The sequence below is a fragment of the Lipotes vexillifer genome, unplaced genomic scaffold (genome assembly GCF_000442215.2).
Source record: "Lipotes vexillifer unplaced genomic scaffold, Lipotes_vexillifer_v1.1 scaffold1635, whole genome shotgun sequence".
In the NCBI taxonomy this organism is placed as follows: Eukaryota; Metazoa; Chordata; class Mammalia; order Artiodactyla; family Lipotidae; genus Lipotes; species Lipotes vexillifer.
Window position 1 is genome coordinate 230,267 of NW_006775844.1, and position 20,558 is coordinate 250,824.

At 36.7% G+C, this 20,558-nt stretch overlaps 1 protein-coding gene across 1 annotated transcript in view; it reads left to right on the forward strand.

Annotated features, from left to right (window-relative positions):
- ANKEF1 (ankyrin repeat and EF-hand domain containing 1) overlaps positions 1-19,027 on the forward strand; it is a 19,218-nt gene extending 191 nt beyond the window's left edge. Inside the window, exons 2-10 of the mRNA XM_007450225.1 lie at positions 3,279-3,669; positions 6,635-6,834; positions 7,611-7,760; positions 8,797-8,920; positions 12,159-12,981; positions 14,983-15,209; positions 16,392-16,555; positions 17,737-17,874; positions 18,718-19,027. Of these exons, the coding sequence (XP_007450287.1) occupies positions 3,279-3,669; positions 6,635-6,834; positions 7,611-7,760; positions 8,797-8,920; positions 12,159-12,981; positions 14,983-15,209; positions 16,392-16,555; positions 17,737-17,874; positions 18,718-18,876 (2,376 nt within the window). The 3' untranslated portion in view covers positions 18,877-19,027. The remainder of the gene's footprint in view (positions 1-3,278; positions 3,670-6,634; positions 6,835-7,610; positions 7,761-8,796; positions 8,921-12,158; positions 12,982-14,982; positions 15,210-16,391; positions 16,556-17,736; positions 17,875-18,717) is intronic.
- The last annotated feature ends 1,531 nt before the right edge of the window (positions 19,028-20,558 follow it).

Consider the following 20,558-nt stretch of genomic DNA (forward strand, 5'->3'; position numbering starts at 1 on the left):
CTCTTTCCGCTGTACCTTTCCTCTTTCTGACCAACCACCATTGCCTCACAGGCTCCTTTGAAAAGTTAATGAGCTCTATGGATCTCTCCCTACAATGGAAAAATTGCATCTGGACACACATACCCTGTAGATTTTCATATAATTTCAGAGTATCCAGACTCCAAACATGAACTTCAATTCAAGGAATCCTGTTCTATTCCACTATCTTTTGAGATTGTGCACAAGGATGGTTACGTGGAGTATGCCAAGGTGCCCCAGGGCTACGCATGCATACTGAGATGTGTGTATATGTGGTGACCCTCCTGAGGATCAGAGAGGCTGTACAGTTTACAAGGAACCCAGGACTAGAGGGCAGGACTTCTGTCATTTCCTCCAATGGGGTCAGTCTTGGCAGTTGGTCATGAAGGACACTGCAGAAGGCCTTGCTCTCTCCTCAGCAGCTCGAAGCGTTAGCCAAGAGGAACGCAAGCTGTAAAACTGACCTATGGGCTACTGAATTCATCCTTGTAGCTGAATGGGACAATGCCATATGCTGCTAGTTCTTTGTAGGGGTGGGTGCTCTCAGAGGCAACATTGAAGCCTCTGATTAGGAAGTCTGTCCTCACAAATGAGTTTGCATCAACTCAGTATAAGCAATAAGCTTTTGGGGTGCATCTTATCCTATTCTGTATATGATGTATGTATGCGGTAAGACAACCCAGCATCTAACCAGAATAAGGCTAATCATAATATAACAAACCATAATCTCCAGCTAAAATAAATGTCACCAAGCCAAGCCACAAAGGCCAAGTGGATAAGTTCTGAGGCAGCTCAGGACTTACTGGGCGCCTATTTTACACACATGGTTCTAACAAGTTGCCTTATCCAGTTCCCAGTCCATCACCCATTGTAAACAGATTAGAAGGGAAGAGAGGGGCTACAGCAAACAGAACACTGAAGCCACAAGTCACGTGATGGCTGATGTTCCGCAGCAAAAGAGGAGGCACAAAGAATAAACAGTCCTCACCCAGTCTGGGGCTTACTGAAACTGCCAAAAACCTCATAACTCCCCACCCACCAGGCTCAGATCTTTCCCTGAATAATGTACACCATTGCCTTGTGAATTCTAACTCTGCATGCTCAAAGCTTAACTCACTCCCTGACCAATCTGGACCCCATCCTGGGCTCACCATCTCAGACACAGGTTGCTCAAGACAGAAACTTAGGCGTTTTCTTTGATTTCTTCCATTCCTCAATCTTTTAACTTTCAGTCATCATTTATTGAGCAAATATTTATTGAATGCCACATAGGAGTCAGGTTCTGGGTGACGGAGAGATAATAGTAATTAAAATATAAAGCTTCTATTCCATGAAGACCACATACTAGTGAGGGAGACACAAAATACATAAATCGAATATATCTATATTTACAGATTTCTAGAAATGTTATATATAGAATGTTTCACTTCATCATGAAAAAAATAAAACAAAGGGATGATGTAACATGGTGGCTGCAATTTGAGTTGTGAGAATGCCAACCAACAGAAATTCTGAGCAAAGAGCACTCCAGGCAGAGGGAACAAGAGGTTCCAGAGTCAGGAATGAACCATAACCAGAAAGAAGGCCAGTGTGTGTGGTTAGAGATCACTAAATCGAGGGAGATTGGAGTGAAGTGAGGTCAGAGGGCCAGAGAAAGTGTCCTTAAGAGATCACCCCGAGGGGTTTGGATTTTTTCTGATTACAATGGAAAGCTATTGAAATACTTTTAAAAGATAGTTTCGAGAGAACTTTCAGGTGTGAAGGTAATGCTCTGTATCTTAATAGGGGTTTAGTTTACAAAGTTGTATGCATTCATCAATGGTTATATATAGAAATAGTATACATAATTCTTTTACATTATATTGTATGTTCAGAAGTCCAAGAAGAGAAAAAGAACTATAAACAAATATTGAACTACAGTTAAGGATATGTATGCTGGAATATGTCTGCAATTTACTTTGAAATGGATCAAAAAATAAGATAGATTAATGGATATATAGAAGGCTGGATAGATGTGTGGAAATGCAAATAAAGCATGAATGGAAAAAAAAAAAAGCATGAATGGTAGGATCTCAGTGGTGGGGATATATGGATGTTCAACTTTCTTTATGTTTAAAAATAGTAATACTAGGGCTTCCCTGGTGGCGCAGTGGTTGAGAGTCCGCCTGCCGATGCAGGGGACACGGGTTTGTGCCCCGGTCCGGGAGGATCCCACGTGCCGCGGAGCGGCTGGGCCCGTGAGCCATGGCCGCTGAGCCTGTGCGTCCGGAGCCTGTGCTCCGCAATGGGAGAGGCCACAGCAGTGAGAGGCCCGCGTACCGCAAAAAAAAAAAAAATAGTAATACTAAAATGTTGGGGGTGGAAGCTGGTCTGATCTTATCTAATCTACATTTTACAAAGATTTTTCTGGGGACTGAATAGAGAATGGGCTGTAGAGGGTTTTGTGGAAGCAGTGAGACAAATAACAAGGCAATGGCAATGATCTGGCCTAGGATAGCACCTCTGTACTCTCTGGAGTGGTTTCCCAATATGTTAATGAGGTTCTGTTCCCAGAAAACGTGAAAAAACGCAAGCTGGGCATACCCAACATGGTCTACTACTTGACTCAAAATATTGTTTTTATGAACTGAATAAACAATGAGATAAAATTACATATTAGAATTCTCATTGAAACTTAGTGGGATTATTTATGAAAATTTACAGTTATCTCTGAACCATTTACCTACATAGTTCCCACGTTAAGATGGCACAGGAATCATCCATCACATCTTTGGTATTTCCCAGGGCTCAATAGATTCCTGTTTATAATGAGAGCCTCAAAATTCTACACATTCTTTATAACATTTTTAAGCTACTGAAATCTGTGTGGTCTCTACATTGTGAGGAACATGCTGGTACAGATCATTATAGTGGGGAGCTTGGCAATTTAATTAGCTTCACCTTCTTCGTGGGTAAATGGTAAAGCTGTGTCAAGGAAGGAAGATTAAATGAAATAATAGGAAAACTGCATAGCAAGTCTAGTGTTAATTATGATGGAAGATTTGTTTTGAAATATTTTAATGTTATGCTAGCTGAATATTTTTGTATTTATATGTAATTTCTGCTTTCATGAGTTAGTTGCAATAAATTATGGTAATAACGTTTCATAAGAAACAGCATCTCTTCTTAGGGAAGGCTTAAAATATTATTATTTAGTCAAAGTAAAGAAGACAAAATTAACTTTGAGTTATATGTTTTTGCTTTGATTTTTGTTGCTGTAGTTTTTGTTTTGGTCCACAAAGGCATTTTCAAGAAGCTGGTCAAATATGGCTTTAGCAGATAAAAGACTTGAGAACCTGCAGATCTACAAAGTTCTCCAGTGTGTTCGAAACAAAGACAAGAAGCAGATAGAGAAGCTGACTAGGCTCGGATACCCTGAACTCATCAATTTCACAGACCCCGTCAATGGAAACAGTGCTCTGCACTTAGCCTCGGTTTCCAATGACATCGATATGGTCAGCTTTCTCCTGAGCCTTGGTGCTCACCCTGATGTGCAAGATGGAATGGGCTGTACTCCGACTATGAGGGCTGCAGAACTGGGCCACGAATTGTCCATGGAAATATTAGCCAAGGCAAAGGCCGATATGACTATTGTCGATAATGAAGGAAAAGGTAAGAACTCCCAGCATTCTATCCAGCAATTCACTTTGTAGCCAGAAATCAATAAAATGCATTTTTGCTTTCCAACTTTAGAAGTGAGTTATTTATGGTACATGGTAGTGAAAGTCTAGATTCTCACTCTTATACCAAAGGACACTATCTCCCCGTGATTTGAAAATGATGCAGGTATTTCTTAGGGAAGCCAGTTCTGAGAACTTTCCCATTGAAAAATAATATTAGAATTAGTCAATCTGTTGTTTTTTTTTTTTTTTAACATGGAGAACTTTCAACATGACGCATGTTGATAGTTCCATAATCACAATCACCCATTGTAAAATATAAAGTCTCATTTAGAGCTAAAGATGAAGGAGAGCATCTCTTCTTTTTTACATTTTAGAACCTTGAGTAATACTAGATATAGGCTTTGCTCTCAAGAGCAGTCTAATGTAGAAAGTAGTTGCATTTAGGAATTTGAGGGACAAAGGTGGATTCTGACATACACTCCAACTTTCTAGTGTCATTTAAAAATGTATTTGAAAATATGACTTAAAATTTGAGATATGGCATTTCCATGATTATTCAGGTGAGATAGCCCCACTTTCTCACTCTTCCCCTCCCAAATCACATTTCAAGACCACAGTCTGGGAGCTTCTTGTCCAAATAACTCAAGGTTCTGACAGGAGGTGACACAGCCTCATGAAAATCACTAAGAAAATTACCTCCAGGCTTAATATAAATTGGTAGATTTAATCAGTTGTTCCAAAGAGTTGCTTCAAGTACAAAGCCATTAACATCAGTCCCACATTAGAGAAATGAATCCAATTTTATAATGTTAATTAATGTTTTCTGACAGGAGCAGAGTCTGCTTTTGTAACTCTCTGCGGACATGGTATTTGAAAAGTGACTTGCTTATAACAAGAGGAGAGGACAAAGAAAAGGAAGAATTATTTAATTACTTAATGGCACCACATAACAAAATATGCCTCAGATGCACTCAGGAGTCAAATGTGTTTTAAAATGTTTTATTCTGAAAAAAAACCTCTCAATGCTCTATAGAATATCATTTCCCAAAGTGTGTGTCACGGGCCACTGAATCAGTGGGATGTTGATAAGTGCTACATGCAAAATTGGTTCATTCTGCTGCCAAATTTATTAGAGAAACATAGGATAAAACAAATTTAGACATGTTTATTTTACATTTATCATAACGACCAAAACCAGTGACATTTTTCATATTTGTTTGACCATGAGATAGTTTTTTAAATGGCATCTCGTATAGCTGGAGTTTCATGGAAACTTCAGTACATTCAGAAGAATGGTAACAAAGAAAAGTTTACCTTCTTGAGTTTGAAACAGAGATACAAATCACAAAGAAAGCAGTCTGAGACATTTTATAGCATAAAAATCTAAAATTATAAAATGTAAACAATCAAGGTAAAATTGGAAACGAGGTCAAATGAGTATCTGTAGCAAATGCAACAGCCATGAGGTTATCTATACTCATTCAAATTAATATTAAACCTACCAAGGTTCTGGAAGACCAACATATGATAAAAACAACCTGACAAATCAAATAGGAAGAATTAAAAATATAAAATGAAACTTGAAACAAATACAAAATCTTGTTTCACACGTGACCTTGTTAGTACTGCTCCCTCCAGCTTTGATTGTGGTTCATGGTATGCCTACTGCACAGAGAGCCTTGTCTTCCCATCAGTGAACCTAGCTTACCTTGCACATCCCTCAGCTCAAGGGCTGCCACTGGCCAAACTCCTTGGTTTATTCCACTGTAGTCTCTCTTTCTTGCATCATTTCAGTTACATTTTTCTTTCAAGTTTTTCTTCCATGTCCCTGACCATGGTTTTGGCAATGTCTGCCCTCCTTTTTCCTGCTTCCAATGTGAACCACTTTCATTTCCTTAGTGGTTTTACAATATTTTTCTCTACCATTTCTTTTTTTAAGCTCTGCTTGCTCAAATTCATCTTTTCCTTCTATTTATCTTTTATTGTCCTAGAAGTACTTATTATAGGTTCAGTCTAGCTTTGCACTTTTGTTTCAGAAAAAAATATATTTGATTTCTTTGTTATCATGGAAATGGGTCAGTCAATAATTTTCATGTCATATAGTTTTTTGAGTATATAATTTTTGCCTAGTGTTTGTCATCAAGTTTCTTTCCTTACCTTTCTTTCAGTATATTTTTTCATAGGTCACATGCTGGTTTCTTGTTGATTATTGTTCCTCTTTGAATGAAGCCTCTTTTTAGAGTCAAGTCATTACAAAATCAGTTTGGAGTTTGACTGCTGTTTACCTGACTTTCTTACCAGGGGAATATAAACAATACCCCAGGTCTGTAGTACATTTTTGACATGGGTTATGTTGAGGGTCTGTATGTCACAGGTGCTGGGTATGAGGATTTAGCATTTTTCTCTCTTCAGTAAACAAAATGATTTGCCAAAATGTCAGAGCCCCTTGCCATCTAGTTTTTCTTTTCACTGCTACTGTACAGACAGCCTGCTTCCTATAAACATGGCTGGTCTGCACATTTCATCATCATGTACCACCTCCTTTGCCACTCTGCAGTTTCAGAGGGGATCCAGGGATCCACCAATAGTCCTCTGGCACACACATCCCTGTATATTCCAAGAAGGGACACTGGGGTATAGACTGCAGGATGCCAAATACCCAGGGTCAACCGGAGCTCACATCCCAGCACTCAAATTCTTCCCAAACAAAGTCTTAGCACATTTTGGTTATGATTGTTTTCTGGCTCTTATAAGAGGTTGGGTTTCTTTTCTGGTATCTCTGTCTTGGTGTTTCAGTTGATTTCAGAGGGAAAACCAAGGCATAAACATCTTTGCTCTATCACCTTCAGCTAGCTAATTATGAATTTGTAAATTATTGTTTGTTCCTTCCTATGTGATCCAAATATAGAGAGACTACTAATTAAGTATTCTTTGGGGATTCTATTTTTCTACAGGTATTTTGTTTTACTGCATTTTACCTACTAAGAGGCATTATCGCTGTGCACTGATTGCCTTGGAACATGGTGCAGATGTCAACAATTGTACCTATGAAGGAAAGCCAATATTCCTTAGAGCTTGTGAAGAAGCACATGATGTTAAAGATGTGTGCCTGACACTTTTGGAAAAAGGAGCCAATCCAAATGCTGTCAACTCAGTATGACTATTCCTGTGATTATAAATATTCCTTTCTTCAATTATAGAAAAAATTTTCAATACACTAATAATCTCTGTTAGTGTATTTTTTTATTTGAATATGATACAATTATCCTGTTAGGTTAGACTATTCATTTCTGTTCGAAATACTTCAAGATGATATACTTTCATCATCTTTATATGGCATGGCCATGATTCTACAATCTATTTCCTAATTATGTTTGGAAAATTGGTATTTATTATGTATAATGTTAAAAGATCACTATAGGAAATAGAAAACATATTACTGATGCCTAATAAAAATTTATCTTCTTCAAAAGAAAATATGTAGTTCTGCTGTTTCCCTTAATCATTTTGCTCCTTCTCCTCATTTGGCTAATTTTATTCAGTTTTCTTATCTTTTAATTGTCATTTCCCAACGATAAAAATAGATTTTCTTCTCATTAGAAAACACCTATAGCCTAATTTTAGCATGTGTTTTACCCTCTTTTCTCCCTTATTGCTCTACTTTCTTGGCAAGAAACTGCATTTTTCAGCATGATGTTCTTACAGGGACTTTTGGTGTGACCTTGACTCTGATTTTAGAATTCTACAGTTCGGACACTGACTCATTTTACTGGCTTCATTTTTCCTATTTGTTACGTGAAACCAATAAAACTGTACAGAACTGAACGTGTCAGTGTGACTCTAAGGCCAAATGGATTTAGACCATATTTATACGGAATATGCTATTTAGTATGACAGGGATAAACAGCCTCTGATCTGTTTCACGTCCAGTCCACAGGTCGCACGGCTTTAATGGAAGCATCAAGAGAAGGAGCGGTAGAACTAGCTCGAGGGATATTGGAAAGAGGAGGTGACGTGAATGCATTTGACAATGACAGACATCACGCCGCACACTTTGCTGCCAAAGGAGGCTTTTTTGATGTAATAATCTACTCTTTGCTTTAAAATTTGTCGCTAAAAATATTCTCTTCTTTTTCTCAACATCTTAAAATATCATGTAGGTTACATTGATAGAATTTTTTCTGAGTTATCATCTTGATTTTCCGAAATAATTCTAAAACTATATTTTAAACCAAATATTAACCTTCAAAATATATTTTAGTTCTTTATTCAGTTTTATCTGCTTGCTAATTTATTCTTTTAATATTGCTAATCATGTTTTTCTATATTTTTAATTATGACAGCTTAAAGGTTTTGCCAACTGGGATTACTCTATTTTATGACTCCATTACACATTAGAATTTTCACAGTACAGTATGATCTAATTGTGGGGAGAATAATGCCAATATACTCATCTCCCTGATGTTTGAGGCATCTAATGACTCATCTAAATTTTTAACTCTAAGTATTCTTATTATCTGGGTATATCAGCAAAGGATATCTCATAGGTACAGTGATATTGCAGAAACAAAATAGAAATCAATGCTATCCTATTTTTTTTTAATTCTGAATTATATCTAAAATTTCTTTACTGAGTTTTTCTGAGTTTTAACATAATTATCTTCACTTTTGTCATACGGTCTCTTCCCTGCAATAAAAGTATATAGCACAGTAGAAGTCACATCTGTTTGTTAAAGAATTTGCTCCCCTGATGATGCTTGCCATAGTCTGATGCTTTCTAAAATTGCCTAAATTTACTTCAAAACGGTAGTTCCCCAGCTGAGTATAGGGTTTTCTATACTCTAGATCAATGTTATTTGATAGAACTTCTGGCAGTGCTGGAAATGTTCTGTATCTGTGCTGTACAATGTGGTACAATACACTACACATGTGGTTTCTGAGTACTTGAACTGTGGCTAGTGGAAGTAAGGAACTGAATTTTTTTAATTTGTTTTCTGTTTAATTCATTTTAATTTAATTCAAATTGACACTCTGGATGGCACAGGTCTAGGTCCCAGTTTTCATTCAGTAAACGTACATTCCTATTCCTCTACAATATCCACTATTTATTTTGCAGATATTGAAGCTTCTCTTTGCCTACGACGGAGACATGGGGCTGATTGCAATGAATGGCAACACACCACTTCATTATGCTGCTATGGGTGGTTTTGCAGATTGCTGTAAATATATAGCTCAGCGAGGTAAAATGGTCTACCAATTTCATGCCTAAAGAATTTATAATTTTCCCACACTGGAGATGAGCAGAGAATTTCAGCCTGTCAAATGTCAGTTGCTTATCTCACACATATATGTAGAAAGAAAATTAAACTTTTTTTCTTATTTACCTTCTGTTAAATCATGAATCTGGCCTTAAAGGTGATAAAAATTCATTTCTCAAGTATTTTTAGGTTATTATTAAAAATCTAAAGAGAATTGTTTATGAGTCAACCAATTATTAAGATGCTTATACTTATTAAATTCCTATTTTAAAAATGTAAATATCAATCTAAAAAAAGACAAACACTAGACACCATGTCTTTTAGTTTGCACTCTTAATTATTTTATTTTAAAAAATGTACTATCATGTCAAGTGCATAGATAACATTTCTGGGTAATTTTAAATTATGGGGGAAATATTTTGGGGAGGAATGCATGAAATAAAATGAAAAATTTCATGGAACATTTGGAATATAAGTAATATTTATTAGATTTTTCTGTAGCTTTTCAATAATTATTAACTTAGGAATATAAACTATGTTATGTATAGCTTAATGTATTCCTTAAAATAGTAATATTAGCCAATTAAGTTTAAAGATTTGGATCTAGTTGGTGTTAATTACATGCTAATTAAATGTACATTCAAAGTTATTAACTCTTTGTTAGAGAGGGAGCTGCATTCTGCTGAATGTTATGGTAGTGTTTTTTTTTTTTCCAGTTTATGAGAAATGGGCAGAAACTTAAAGTTCAACAACTCCAAAATAGAGCAGAGAAAGTGCTTTTATTTTCCTGTCTTCTACAGAGGAACAGAAATTTTGAAGTCACTGGGACCCGAGAGAGCCTATACTATAACCACTAACATTATAAATAAGACTAACGTGCCTGCATAACTAATGGTGTAATAACTGATCCACTTTGACTTTTTTCACGTTGTACAAAGCTCACATTCTTTCCCCATTCCCCTAAAATACAAAGCAGATAAAGGAAAATATATCAACTGCAATTTTTGCCCTCACCAACGGTCTCATCAGTCTTATTTTCAAATCTGTCACCATCAGCAGATTATTCTGACACTTCATTTTTAACACTGTGTATTTCTAGAAACTAAAGATCTGCCCAGATTGAGACAAGCTTCTTCAACTTTAACATGCTGATTCCTTTCTTATTGGGACAAACATCCCCCAATATAGACTCTACCACTTATGTACTCTTGGAAGAAAGTCAGAGAAAGCAAACTGAGAAGTAAAGGGCCAGAGCCTGCCAAAGGCCTTGCCTGGTGATGCAGAAAAGATTCATCCTCCTGGCTGGCTCACAAGACTAGGCTGTGTTTCTGAAATAAATGTCTGAAAATGTTCTGAGTTCTGTAGCATGTTTGGAAGTACAACCACCAGATCCTGTGTGGGTGACCTATTTCCATACCAGGCAATTGCTTATCTAAGGCAATCAGAGCAGCGAGAAACCATTGGTCACGAAATGCTCATTTCTGAGTAAACTCCCTGGGTGTAGCCTCTTTTATTCTTAAATGTGACGGCTGGATTCCTTTCCCACATTAAACTACCTTCCTCAGTATGCTCCTCTTTTGTCCCTGATCTTGTCCCTAGAGTAATTTACAACTCCCTGTAGGCAGTGTGAGGCCAGATCCAGGGGAGAGGAGGGGAGTTTGGAATAGTTCTCCTGAAGCCCCTGTGCAGGGTTCTCCTCTTGGGCCTTTTGACAGCACAGTCAGCTGAAAGTTGAGTATCTCAGCCACAGAGGCACATAAATCACAAAGGGAATGAATGGATCTTTATTTACTAATGATAAAAGAGGAGACAAAATCAAAGGGAGAGGAAAATGACTTCATATCTTTAAGCTGGGATGTTGGAGTCTTTTATCCACACAAAATTTCTGACAGGGAGGAAACTAGGAGCAGGAGAGGGCAAGATAAAGCCGCTTTAAAACCCTTTGATCCTTAGTGCTGGGCTGAATATAGGAGCGGATTGGGAGATGGTAGATAAACCCCCAGACACCCTGAATAAGCGAAAAAGCTAAATAAAAACAGCATACTCAAGATGACTATGGAATTATACTATGGAATTATTATGCTGTGGAACTATACTGTTGAGACCAGTCTCAGGTCCCTTTCCCAAGAAGTCACTATTCTTCAAACTGTCCAATATAAAAATTTTAGAACCTTTATTGTTCCAATGCTCTTTTTGAGTTTTTCTATCACTAGTAAAATTATCAGTCTTCATATACAATTTTAATTTTTGACAATGCCATAGGAAGTGCTAATGTTGAAAAACACTGGTAATTAATTTTCTTTTTGATAAGGAATAAAACTATAAAGCGTTGGAAGGACGGGCTTTATTTTTGCATTCGGCGACCTTTACATTTTGGATGCTAGAGATACTGAGGTTAGAGAATCTTTTTTGATTATGTGATGCTTGCAAAGCAACAGAAGAGCCTTCTAGATTCAAAACACTAGAAAGAGCATCTTCATAGCCTGACTTATAATGGGTTTTTAGTGTCTCCAGACATTTATTACAGACAACACAGCCTTCTTGATAGCATTAAGTAGACTCCTTGATGCATTCAGAAAAGTTTATTTCTTTGGAGAATGCTTACATATAATGTTGGTCCCATCATTTTAAGTAAGGGTCCAAAAAGGAAAACAGATTTTAATGCCTAATTGCACAGTTCTTATTCTTTCAGGTTTGATGAACAAATTACTTTTTCTTCTGTAAGGCTGTTCACATGACCTTACTGCAAAACAGCAGGTCAATATAAATTACACTAACTTCATGTAGAATACAGTTAAAGCATAGTTTAAGATTTTACACAGATTTAGTCATAATCATTCAAAAGAAGCAGGTGTCAGTTAGCATCCTGAGTTCCTAAGGTCCTATTTAAGCTGTTTGAATCCAGCTTCCTTCCAAATTCAAATGTCACCCTTACTCTTTCTATAGGGATTAATGTCCTAATCCTTTGGGAAAAGATACTATCAATTGGAAACATATCTCCCTCAGAATTCACCAAAGTAAAGCTCATGGGAAAAAAAAAAAAATCATAGCTTAATTTTGTAGTTATAAGAGCTAAATGTGCTTACCTCTATATACAAGTAATTTGGGGAGCAACTTTTGATTAATCACTAGAAATTTTAAAAACCGTTGGATGCATGTCATTTGTGGAGTCATGCAGGTGCCTTGGCACCATTCATAATCATGATGCTTCCTGTTTTAGGATGTGATCTGAAATGGAAGAATTTGGAGCATAAAACGCCCAGGGCCTTGGCTAAGGAAGGCGGCTTTAAAGCAGCCATCAAAGAAATACGGCGGGCGGAGCGAATCGCTAGTAAACTGGCCCGGCCAGGAGCCAAAAATCCGAATCCACAATTGTACTTGAAACTTCACGATTGGTCCATAGAACGTGAGACTTTCCTTCGGGAAGCCCTTTCGTTTGTGGACAGGGGCGATGGGACAGTCACCAAGGAAGATTTTGTGCTGGTGCTGGAGGAGACGCAAGATTTTATGAGCTCAGAACAGATAGCTACCATAGCTCAACTTCACGAAAAAGTCCGGGGCGGAGGGGTCAACATTAACGATTTCTTTAAAGGAACCAGATACTTAAGCAAGTCTTATGTCCTGGGATCCTATGGGCCCAAGAAAAATAAAAAAGGGATGGCCAAAAAAGCCAAAAAAGGCAAGTTTGTTTTACCCCTCCCCATCTGCATCATCCCTGACCACGTGTTTCCACGCCTGAGCGAAGGTGGGCCGCCTTGTTACATGATTGAAACCTACAAGCATGTAACTGACTGCAGTCGCTTTAACCGAGATCATCCACCCGAACATCCCATTCAGGATGACTCTGCTTGGTACATTGATGATCCAGGGAAGGTCTTTTCAAACATTAATTTTATCACCAAGGCGGGAGACCTGGCATCTCTGAAAAAGGCGTTTGAATCAGGAATACCTGTGGATATGAAGGATAATTATTACAAGACACCCCTAATGACTGCATGTGCCAGTGGAAACATAGATGCGGTCAAGTTTCTTCTTGAAAAAGGGTATGCCTTTTGGTTGAGTGAAATTTAGATTTTTGGGAGCCTTCACATTTCAAGGAAGGCTAAGACACATTCAGCTCCAGAATTTAAGTAGTGCAAGAAAGGGCTTCATTCCTGAAGTCCAGATCACAAATAGATCTTATACCGGGAACCAGGCTAATGGAACATAGGAGTGTGTGTACACAAAGACCGTTTGCCAATAACAACTATGCACAAAGTGAAGGCCAAGAAGTTTTCTCTCTGAGGGTAAACAAAGCCTTCTGATTAGGTATCCCTGGCCTCCCAAGACAATTTAATTTGGTCTCAGAGCTTTACCAAGATGATGTGGAGTTGCTTTTTATTTTATTTTAAATTAAAAACAGAATTTTTTTTATTGTGGTAAGAACATATAGCATGAGATCTACCCTCTTAAATTTTAAGTGTAGGGTACAATATTGCTAACTATAATCACTATAGTGATTATAATATTGTAGAGCAGATCTCTAGAACGTACTCACTTTACATGGAGTCCTTTTTGAATCTGTCTCTTTTTTCTTTCTTTCTTTCTTTTTTTTTTTTTTTTTTTGGAGGGGATCCCAACAAATTCAAGCAATTTGATGGTAGCCATAATGACTAAGCACCATTTCATTCCCTTTTCCTTGGTTCATTTGTAAATATCTTTAAAATAACAAAGCATAGGGGATCCCAAATTCAAGCAATTTGATGGTAGCCATAATGACTAAGCACCATTTCATTCCCTTTTCCTTGGTTCATTTGTAAATATCTTTAAAATAACAAAGCATGACATTTAGTTTAACTTTTAAATCTAAAGCAATTTCTCAGGTTTAAGTCCTTCTTTTTACCATTGCTGAATAACCTGGAGTAACTTTCTTAACCTTTTTGTGCCTCAGTTTTCTCATTTTTATAATGGGGTTCTAATGGAACTCAGCTCACAGGATTTGTTGAAGATTAAATGAGTTAAAATATGTAAAGCACTTAGTAGCCCAGTAATTGCAGACTTGATAAAAGGTATTATTGTTATTATTACTATAATGTTTAACTTCAAAGAAGGATTTAAATGTGTTTATTATAGAGAGGGAGTATAAAGCAACTAATGACAATGTGAAATGTTGGGCAGAGAATTTTTAAATAGGACTAAAATTTTATCTTTTCCTAGTTTCTGGATGATATATTGCTTTCAATAAAATCAAAAGAATTAATTTTCTTTTTTCATTTAATATTGGAGTATAGTTGATTTAAAATGTTGTTCTAGTTTCAGGTGTATAGCAAAGTGATTCAGTTATATGTATACATATCCATTCTTTTTCAGATTCTTTTCACGTATAGATTATTACAGAATATTGAGTAGAGTTCCCTGTGCTATACAGTAGGTTCTTGTTCATTATTTATTTTAAATATAGTAGTGTGTATATGTTAATCACAAACTCCCAATTTATCCCACCCCCTCACCTTTCCCCTTTGGCAACCACAAGTTTGTTTTGGAAGCCTATGAGTCTGTTTCTGTTTTGTAAATAAGTTCATTTGTATCATTTTTTGATACAAACTTTTGATACATTATAATGCTTAAAATTTTAATAATGAAGGTGCATTTAAAAATTCATAACATACAGAAAAAGTAGATACAAAATGAAATAATATAACTTTTCTGTTTCCTGTTAGCTTTGATCTTTCATCAGATCCAGTTTTTCCCTGATTTTAATGATGCAAAATTGTAGCCCTTAGGTTACAATTGTAACCTAAGGATCTAAGGGTTAAAATTGTAACCCTTAGGGTCTAAGCACCTTTTAAACTAAACAAAATGTATATATACACAAAGTTAAGACTGTTATAAAATGAAGGACACAGGTCAAGAAAAATTATGGCACAGAATTTAACTTGACCCAAACCTTCCTTGGTTTTCAGTTGAAAAACCTGATGAAACTATGATATCTTCCTTAGCATTTTTATCCTCTAGTGCTTGGAATAACCCATATTTTTAGCTCATGCATCTACCTCATTTTACAGGGCTAACGTCAATGCAACAGATAATTTTCTGTGGACTCCGCTTCATTTTGCATGCCATGCCGGCCAACAGGATATTGTTGAGCTGCTTGTTAAATCTGGAGCCGTGGTAGATGCCCTTTCAATCAACAACTCAACTCCCTTAAGTAGAGCCATTGAGAGCTGTAGACTGGATACTGTAAAATACCTACTTGATATTGGTGCTAAATTCCAGCTGGAGAATAGAAAAGGCATGTGTTCTCATTATGGGTGATTAGGCTTAGAAAAGGAGGATTTATGTTAGATTCCAAACCCGTTTAAATCTATTCTTGTAGGACCACATTTTCCCTTGAGTCACTGCTGCAAAAACAAACCTGAGTAAATGTTATGGAACTTTATCGTATACACAGTGCTTCTCAAATCATTGGTGTAAAAGAACCAGTTCTTTATGCTGGTGATCCATTGTGGTTGGAGACTTTTGCAAAATACAATGAAAACGATTTACTAGAAAAATGAAGAGGAAAAAGCTCATAAAATACAAGTCCAAACTTTTTTTTTTGTCATTGGATTCAAATGACATAAAATTGCTATAAAAATTTCTAAACATTTACTCTTAATCCCTGTATTTATTTCACTGTGGCTGCATAACCATTAGTTTGTAGACTGACACCAGTCTGCTGATCACATCATGAGTCATCACTTTGTCTTAACAGTCAATTCCTAATAATCAGCATAGTTTGAAGCCTCTGTAGACTTTGGATTCCTTCTAAAGTTGGACAAATCATTCCTGAATTGAGGCTCTTTCTAGGAAGTAAATGGGAAGCCTACCTTATGTCATAAATATCCCGTGTAAATATGTGGAGGTGTTATTTTCTTAGAGTGGAACCCATTGCTTCCTTTGGATCTGAAGGAACTTTAGTATCTCTGGCTGCTTCAGGCTGCCTCTGAGTCACAGGTAATATTGTTAGGCCTGCCTGAGGACGTTACAGGTGTCATAATACCCAGCAATCTGCATAGAGCACTTGAGACCTCCAGTTTCCCAGGCCTTTTTGAATACACCTCCTTCCATCATGGGAAGAGGAGGACAATGTAAAATTGTCACACACAAAGGAATGTGTGCACTGTGGGAAGAGAACCAGTACTCAGATATTCAAAATGTAATCTACCACTATTTCCTATCAACTTTTTAAGAAACATACTCAAAATAATTAACAAGAAGAAATGGTTTTGCTGGTAAATGGCACTCTAAATGATGAGATTATAGAGCTGGGGCCACCTTAGAGAGTATCTGACCCAGCTCTGTGACTTTATACATACCATTCACTTCAGTAATCATCCTTGGTACTGCATGCTTAGAGCTGATGTGCTGAGATTTTGCTACATGGTTTATTATTAATCTGTTTAATGAAACTCTGAATTTATGTTTTAAACAGGGCATAGTGCCATGGACGTTGCAAAGGCTTATGCTGACTATAGAATAATTGGTTTGATTAAGGAAAAGCTGGATAACTTGCCCAAACCAGCAGAAAATCAAAAAACAAAAGGCAAGCCACTGCTTAAAGTGAAGACTGAAGGCCCTGAGATTAAGAAAGAAGAGGTATGAAAAGCAGTTGACCTCCCATTAGTAACTGGTGGGGCTGTGGCACCATTTACATATTGTTACAGGACATGGGCAAATAATATGCAGTCCATGTTTTCAGCACCATTATGCAATAGTTTTAAAGAAATATCTAGCAAGAAATTTCCTGTTACTGAAAAGCCTAAAAAGTACTCATTGCAAACAGAATCCACACAAAAACCAGCTGGTTCAACTAAATACCATTAGAATGTTGGAAAAAGAACTGGTATTGGATATGTATACACTCAGACCTGAATTATACAGATTTGATGGGATGGCCCAAAAAGGGAAGAAAAGTAACCCTTATGAGAAATGAAGTAAAGCATGATTTTCCTTCATTTTGGTTTCATAATCTTTCACTACCCACCTTACCACCCCACTCCCAAAGAATTTTAATGATTACTATGAACCCAGGGATATGTAACTTGGATATACTGCAAAATAACTCTAGAAGGTTTTAAAGGTGTCAAATTGTCCCTGGTAATCTGGAGTGGTTTGGGTGCCTCTAAATTAGCAGCTGAAGATTGAGGTTGTTGTTTATGGGGATTTCTGAGACACCAAGAATTTGTCATTCATTAGCAGGAAGCTTTAAGTACATTTCTAGACTGGAAGCTTCTTTTAGGGAAGCAGATGGATCCCTAGAGATTCTTGGCTGACATAGGATAGGGGATGAAATTCAGGAAGGAAAATCTTTAATGTTAACAAATTAGAAAGGGTTAGAGAAATGTAGGTGGTAGGAAGTAGATAGAGTTGAAGGGATGATAGGCAGACAATAGAGAGTAGTAAGCATGGAGGAAGAGAGTGAGGATGGCCAGAGGTGAAGGAGGATTGATCAGCTAAAGCTCCTGATACATGCACCATTATCATTTTGGTAGGAATACACCCTTTTGATTAATAATGGCCACAGGTCAAGGATGGATATCTGAAAGACTTTTGTGATCTGTCACTAATACTAATTAAATAAAGTTAAACGAGGCAAACGAATGATCTCTCCTCACCCAAAATTATAATAATGTTCTATTTTATTTCAAATTATAATTTGTATAGTAGCATTTTTAGTTTTATCTGGCTTCAGAGTAAGATGCAGAACAGCAAATAATGTTAGGAAGTATATATAGGTTTTTGCAGTTGACAGATTTTTTTTTTGGTCTTGTTTCCAGGAGCCACTTTCATCAATGTATACTGTACCAACCATAGTGGAGAAAAAGAATGTGCAAAAGGATAATGTGGTTTACCTCAATTCATTGATTACCAGTGGTTATACCAAGAAAGTGGATATCACATTTATTCCACAGAGGGTAAGTAATTTAGAAAGATCATAACATGGTATAAACTCATGATGTCATTTTTCAGATACTTTTTATGCAGAGCACCCAAAAAAATGTCCTTATCTTTTATAAAGTTATTATTTGGAGGTGTCCTTTTTCTAGGTCCTACTACTTCTGACTTAAGTGATCCAACTTGTATAGCTTCCAATACCTGGTATTACTATTTTCGGTATTAACATTTTAATTTTCCTTGAACAATTGAAGTCTTCTTCAGTTAGTGCCATTCCTTATAGCCATGTAGTCACCAAGTTCTATAGATACCTTCTCTGGGTACTCCTTAGAGCCCAACCCTTCCTCTTTTTACACACTATCACCATCTCACTTGGGAGTTTCATACTAATCAAGACTGGATTTATTCAGTGGCTTCCTTAAAAATCTACAATTAAAAAGGTGAAGATGTCTTTGGAAAATAAGAGTGGTCTTGACAATGTGCATCAAGCCATGCTGAATAAGAGACCACCAGCTCCATCTGTCCTCTACTGTGAAAATAATTTTGACTTCCCCATAAGACATAAAGGCAGTAAACCCAAACTATCTATTAACTCCATTGCTTCCTGGTTTTGACATCCTAAAACTGATCAGCAGCTGGCCTAAGGGTCATCAGAGAGGTAACTGAAGAGCATTTCAGTTGTCCAAATAGTCACCATCAGAAACAGCGATGCCCACGTAACCAAAAATGTTGTATAAGAGATAAAAGAGATTTAGAAATAAATTTGATAGTTTTAAATTAACCATCTTGAAGATTGTCTGGATATTGGCATGTTTATTGGCCATCATATTCACACCTGCTCTGGATGTGGTTGTTTATTTAAGATCTGGAGTCCCAAAGCCACGACAGCAGAGCTGATCAGGAAGAGGGAACTGCTCCGGGAGCGGTTCTCGTATGAGGTAGATTTTGATGACTTCATGATGCCCTTTCAGAAGCACATCACAGAGAAAGCGCAAGCATTGAAAGCTGCCTTCAAGACCTAAATTACAGCAGTTGCTTCTTGGGATAAACATTTTGAGGCCCAGGGACCAAAGGTTGGAGAAAGTAGATATTTCCATTAAAGCCAAAACAATCCACAAGTAACCAAATATTTGTTTTTGCTTTAACAGCTATAAATATTCTGAGCTGTCTAGAGAAGGTGTGTTTTATTTTGCAATGAATTGCATGTTATTCTGCATAAATCCCCCAATTTTCCTCAAGAATGTAGTAGAATAAATGGCATTTTTTGTTATAAGCATAGTGTCATTGTCAAAGAATTTACAAGATTTCCACTATTATGTTTGTTAAAGATATCATTTTAGTGGAAATGGATGAAAACAATTTGATATTAGGGAAGAGAAGTCATTTTTAATCCATGAAGAAAGCAGTTTTTTTCTCACACATCATAAGTGATATGGATTAGATATTGTTTTTGTTTTTTTATGGCATTGGTATATTAGAAGACAGGCTAGTTATTTTGTAAAATGGTCGTTAATTGGGCCTGATTTGTCTTATATTTCCTCAAGAATAGATTCAGGTGATGCATCTTAGGCAGGGATACCACAGACATGATGGTGTGCCCTTTTCAGTACATCATATCAGGAGGCACATGATGTTGATATGGGATGTAAACTTTGTCAGCTTTCGTCCCTTGATTAAAAGCGGTATGTACTTGGTTTCTTCTCTGTAAAGTTACTCTTTTTCCTTTTGTTCTTAATAAGAATCTCATGGATATATCCTTTGAAACTATGTAAATTTCCTGTTACTCCCATGACTTTCACCTTCTAATTTTAACACTCATGGATGACTTTTGCCTGAAAAAATTATTACGGTGATGGTTGCCATAAAATTATTTTCTAATCTCATCATTCTTTCTACATTTCTTAGTTGGCTTTGTATTGTTGGTCAGAGCTTTCTCCTCTTCACCATTAATTTGTGTATTGGTTATGTAATCAGTATGGACTCACGGTTTTCTTTTTCGCTTAATGGGTTATAATCCTTTACTATAATTATTTATTTTGGTGCTCAAATTGTTCCTGATTTGGCCAGTGGAAGCTCCTTCAAGCTAGCTCCTGAGGACAAGACATTTTGTTTCCTTAAGTAACTAGAGGACTCTTTATTTCTTGAATGTGAGGGAAGATGACTATCCATGGTTTCATTCGGGAGCAAGGAAAATGAGTCTGCAATGGGAGATTTTCAGAGTCTACAATTCTCTGCTATCACCTGGTGAATACAACACATTCTCAATGCCAGTTTCATAGATACTGCTGTTCTGTGATCACCCTCAACCATCTGCAAACATAAACTGAGAGAAAGTGTTAATGTCAAATCCTATTCTCTCTTGTATATATCAAGTGTTTATATTCATTTGAATGACTCAACAACATGCTTGAATGAGAATTGTGTGAGGGGACATTCAAGTGACTAAGTTTATTTTGGGTTTAACTCTAAACTCAAACAGAGCAAAGCCAAAGTTCTTTGATGCCCCATAAGGCCATTAGTGCTATTCAAAGAGTGGTCCATCAATCAACAGCATCAACATCACCTGAGAGCTTGGCCCCCTCCCACAAAATTATTGTACAGAATCCTATACAAGCATAAAAAATATTTTGTAGAGGACATTTTATTGGCATAAAAAGACAGTCTGTCAAACTTAAAAGTGTTAAGTTAAAAAATATTATAAATA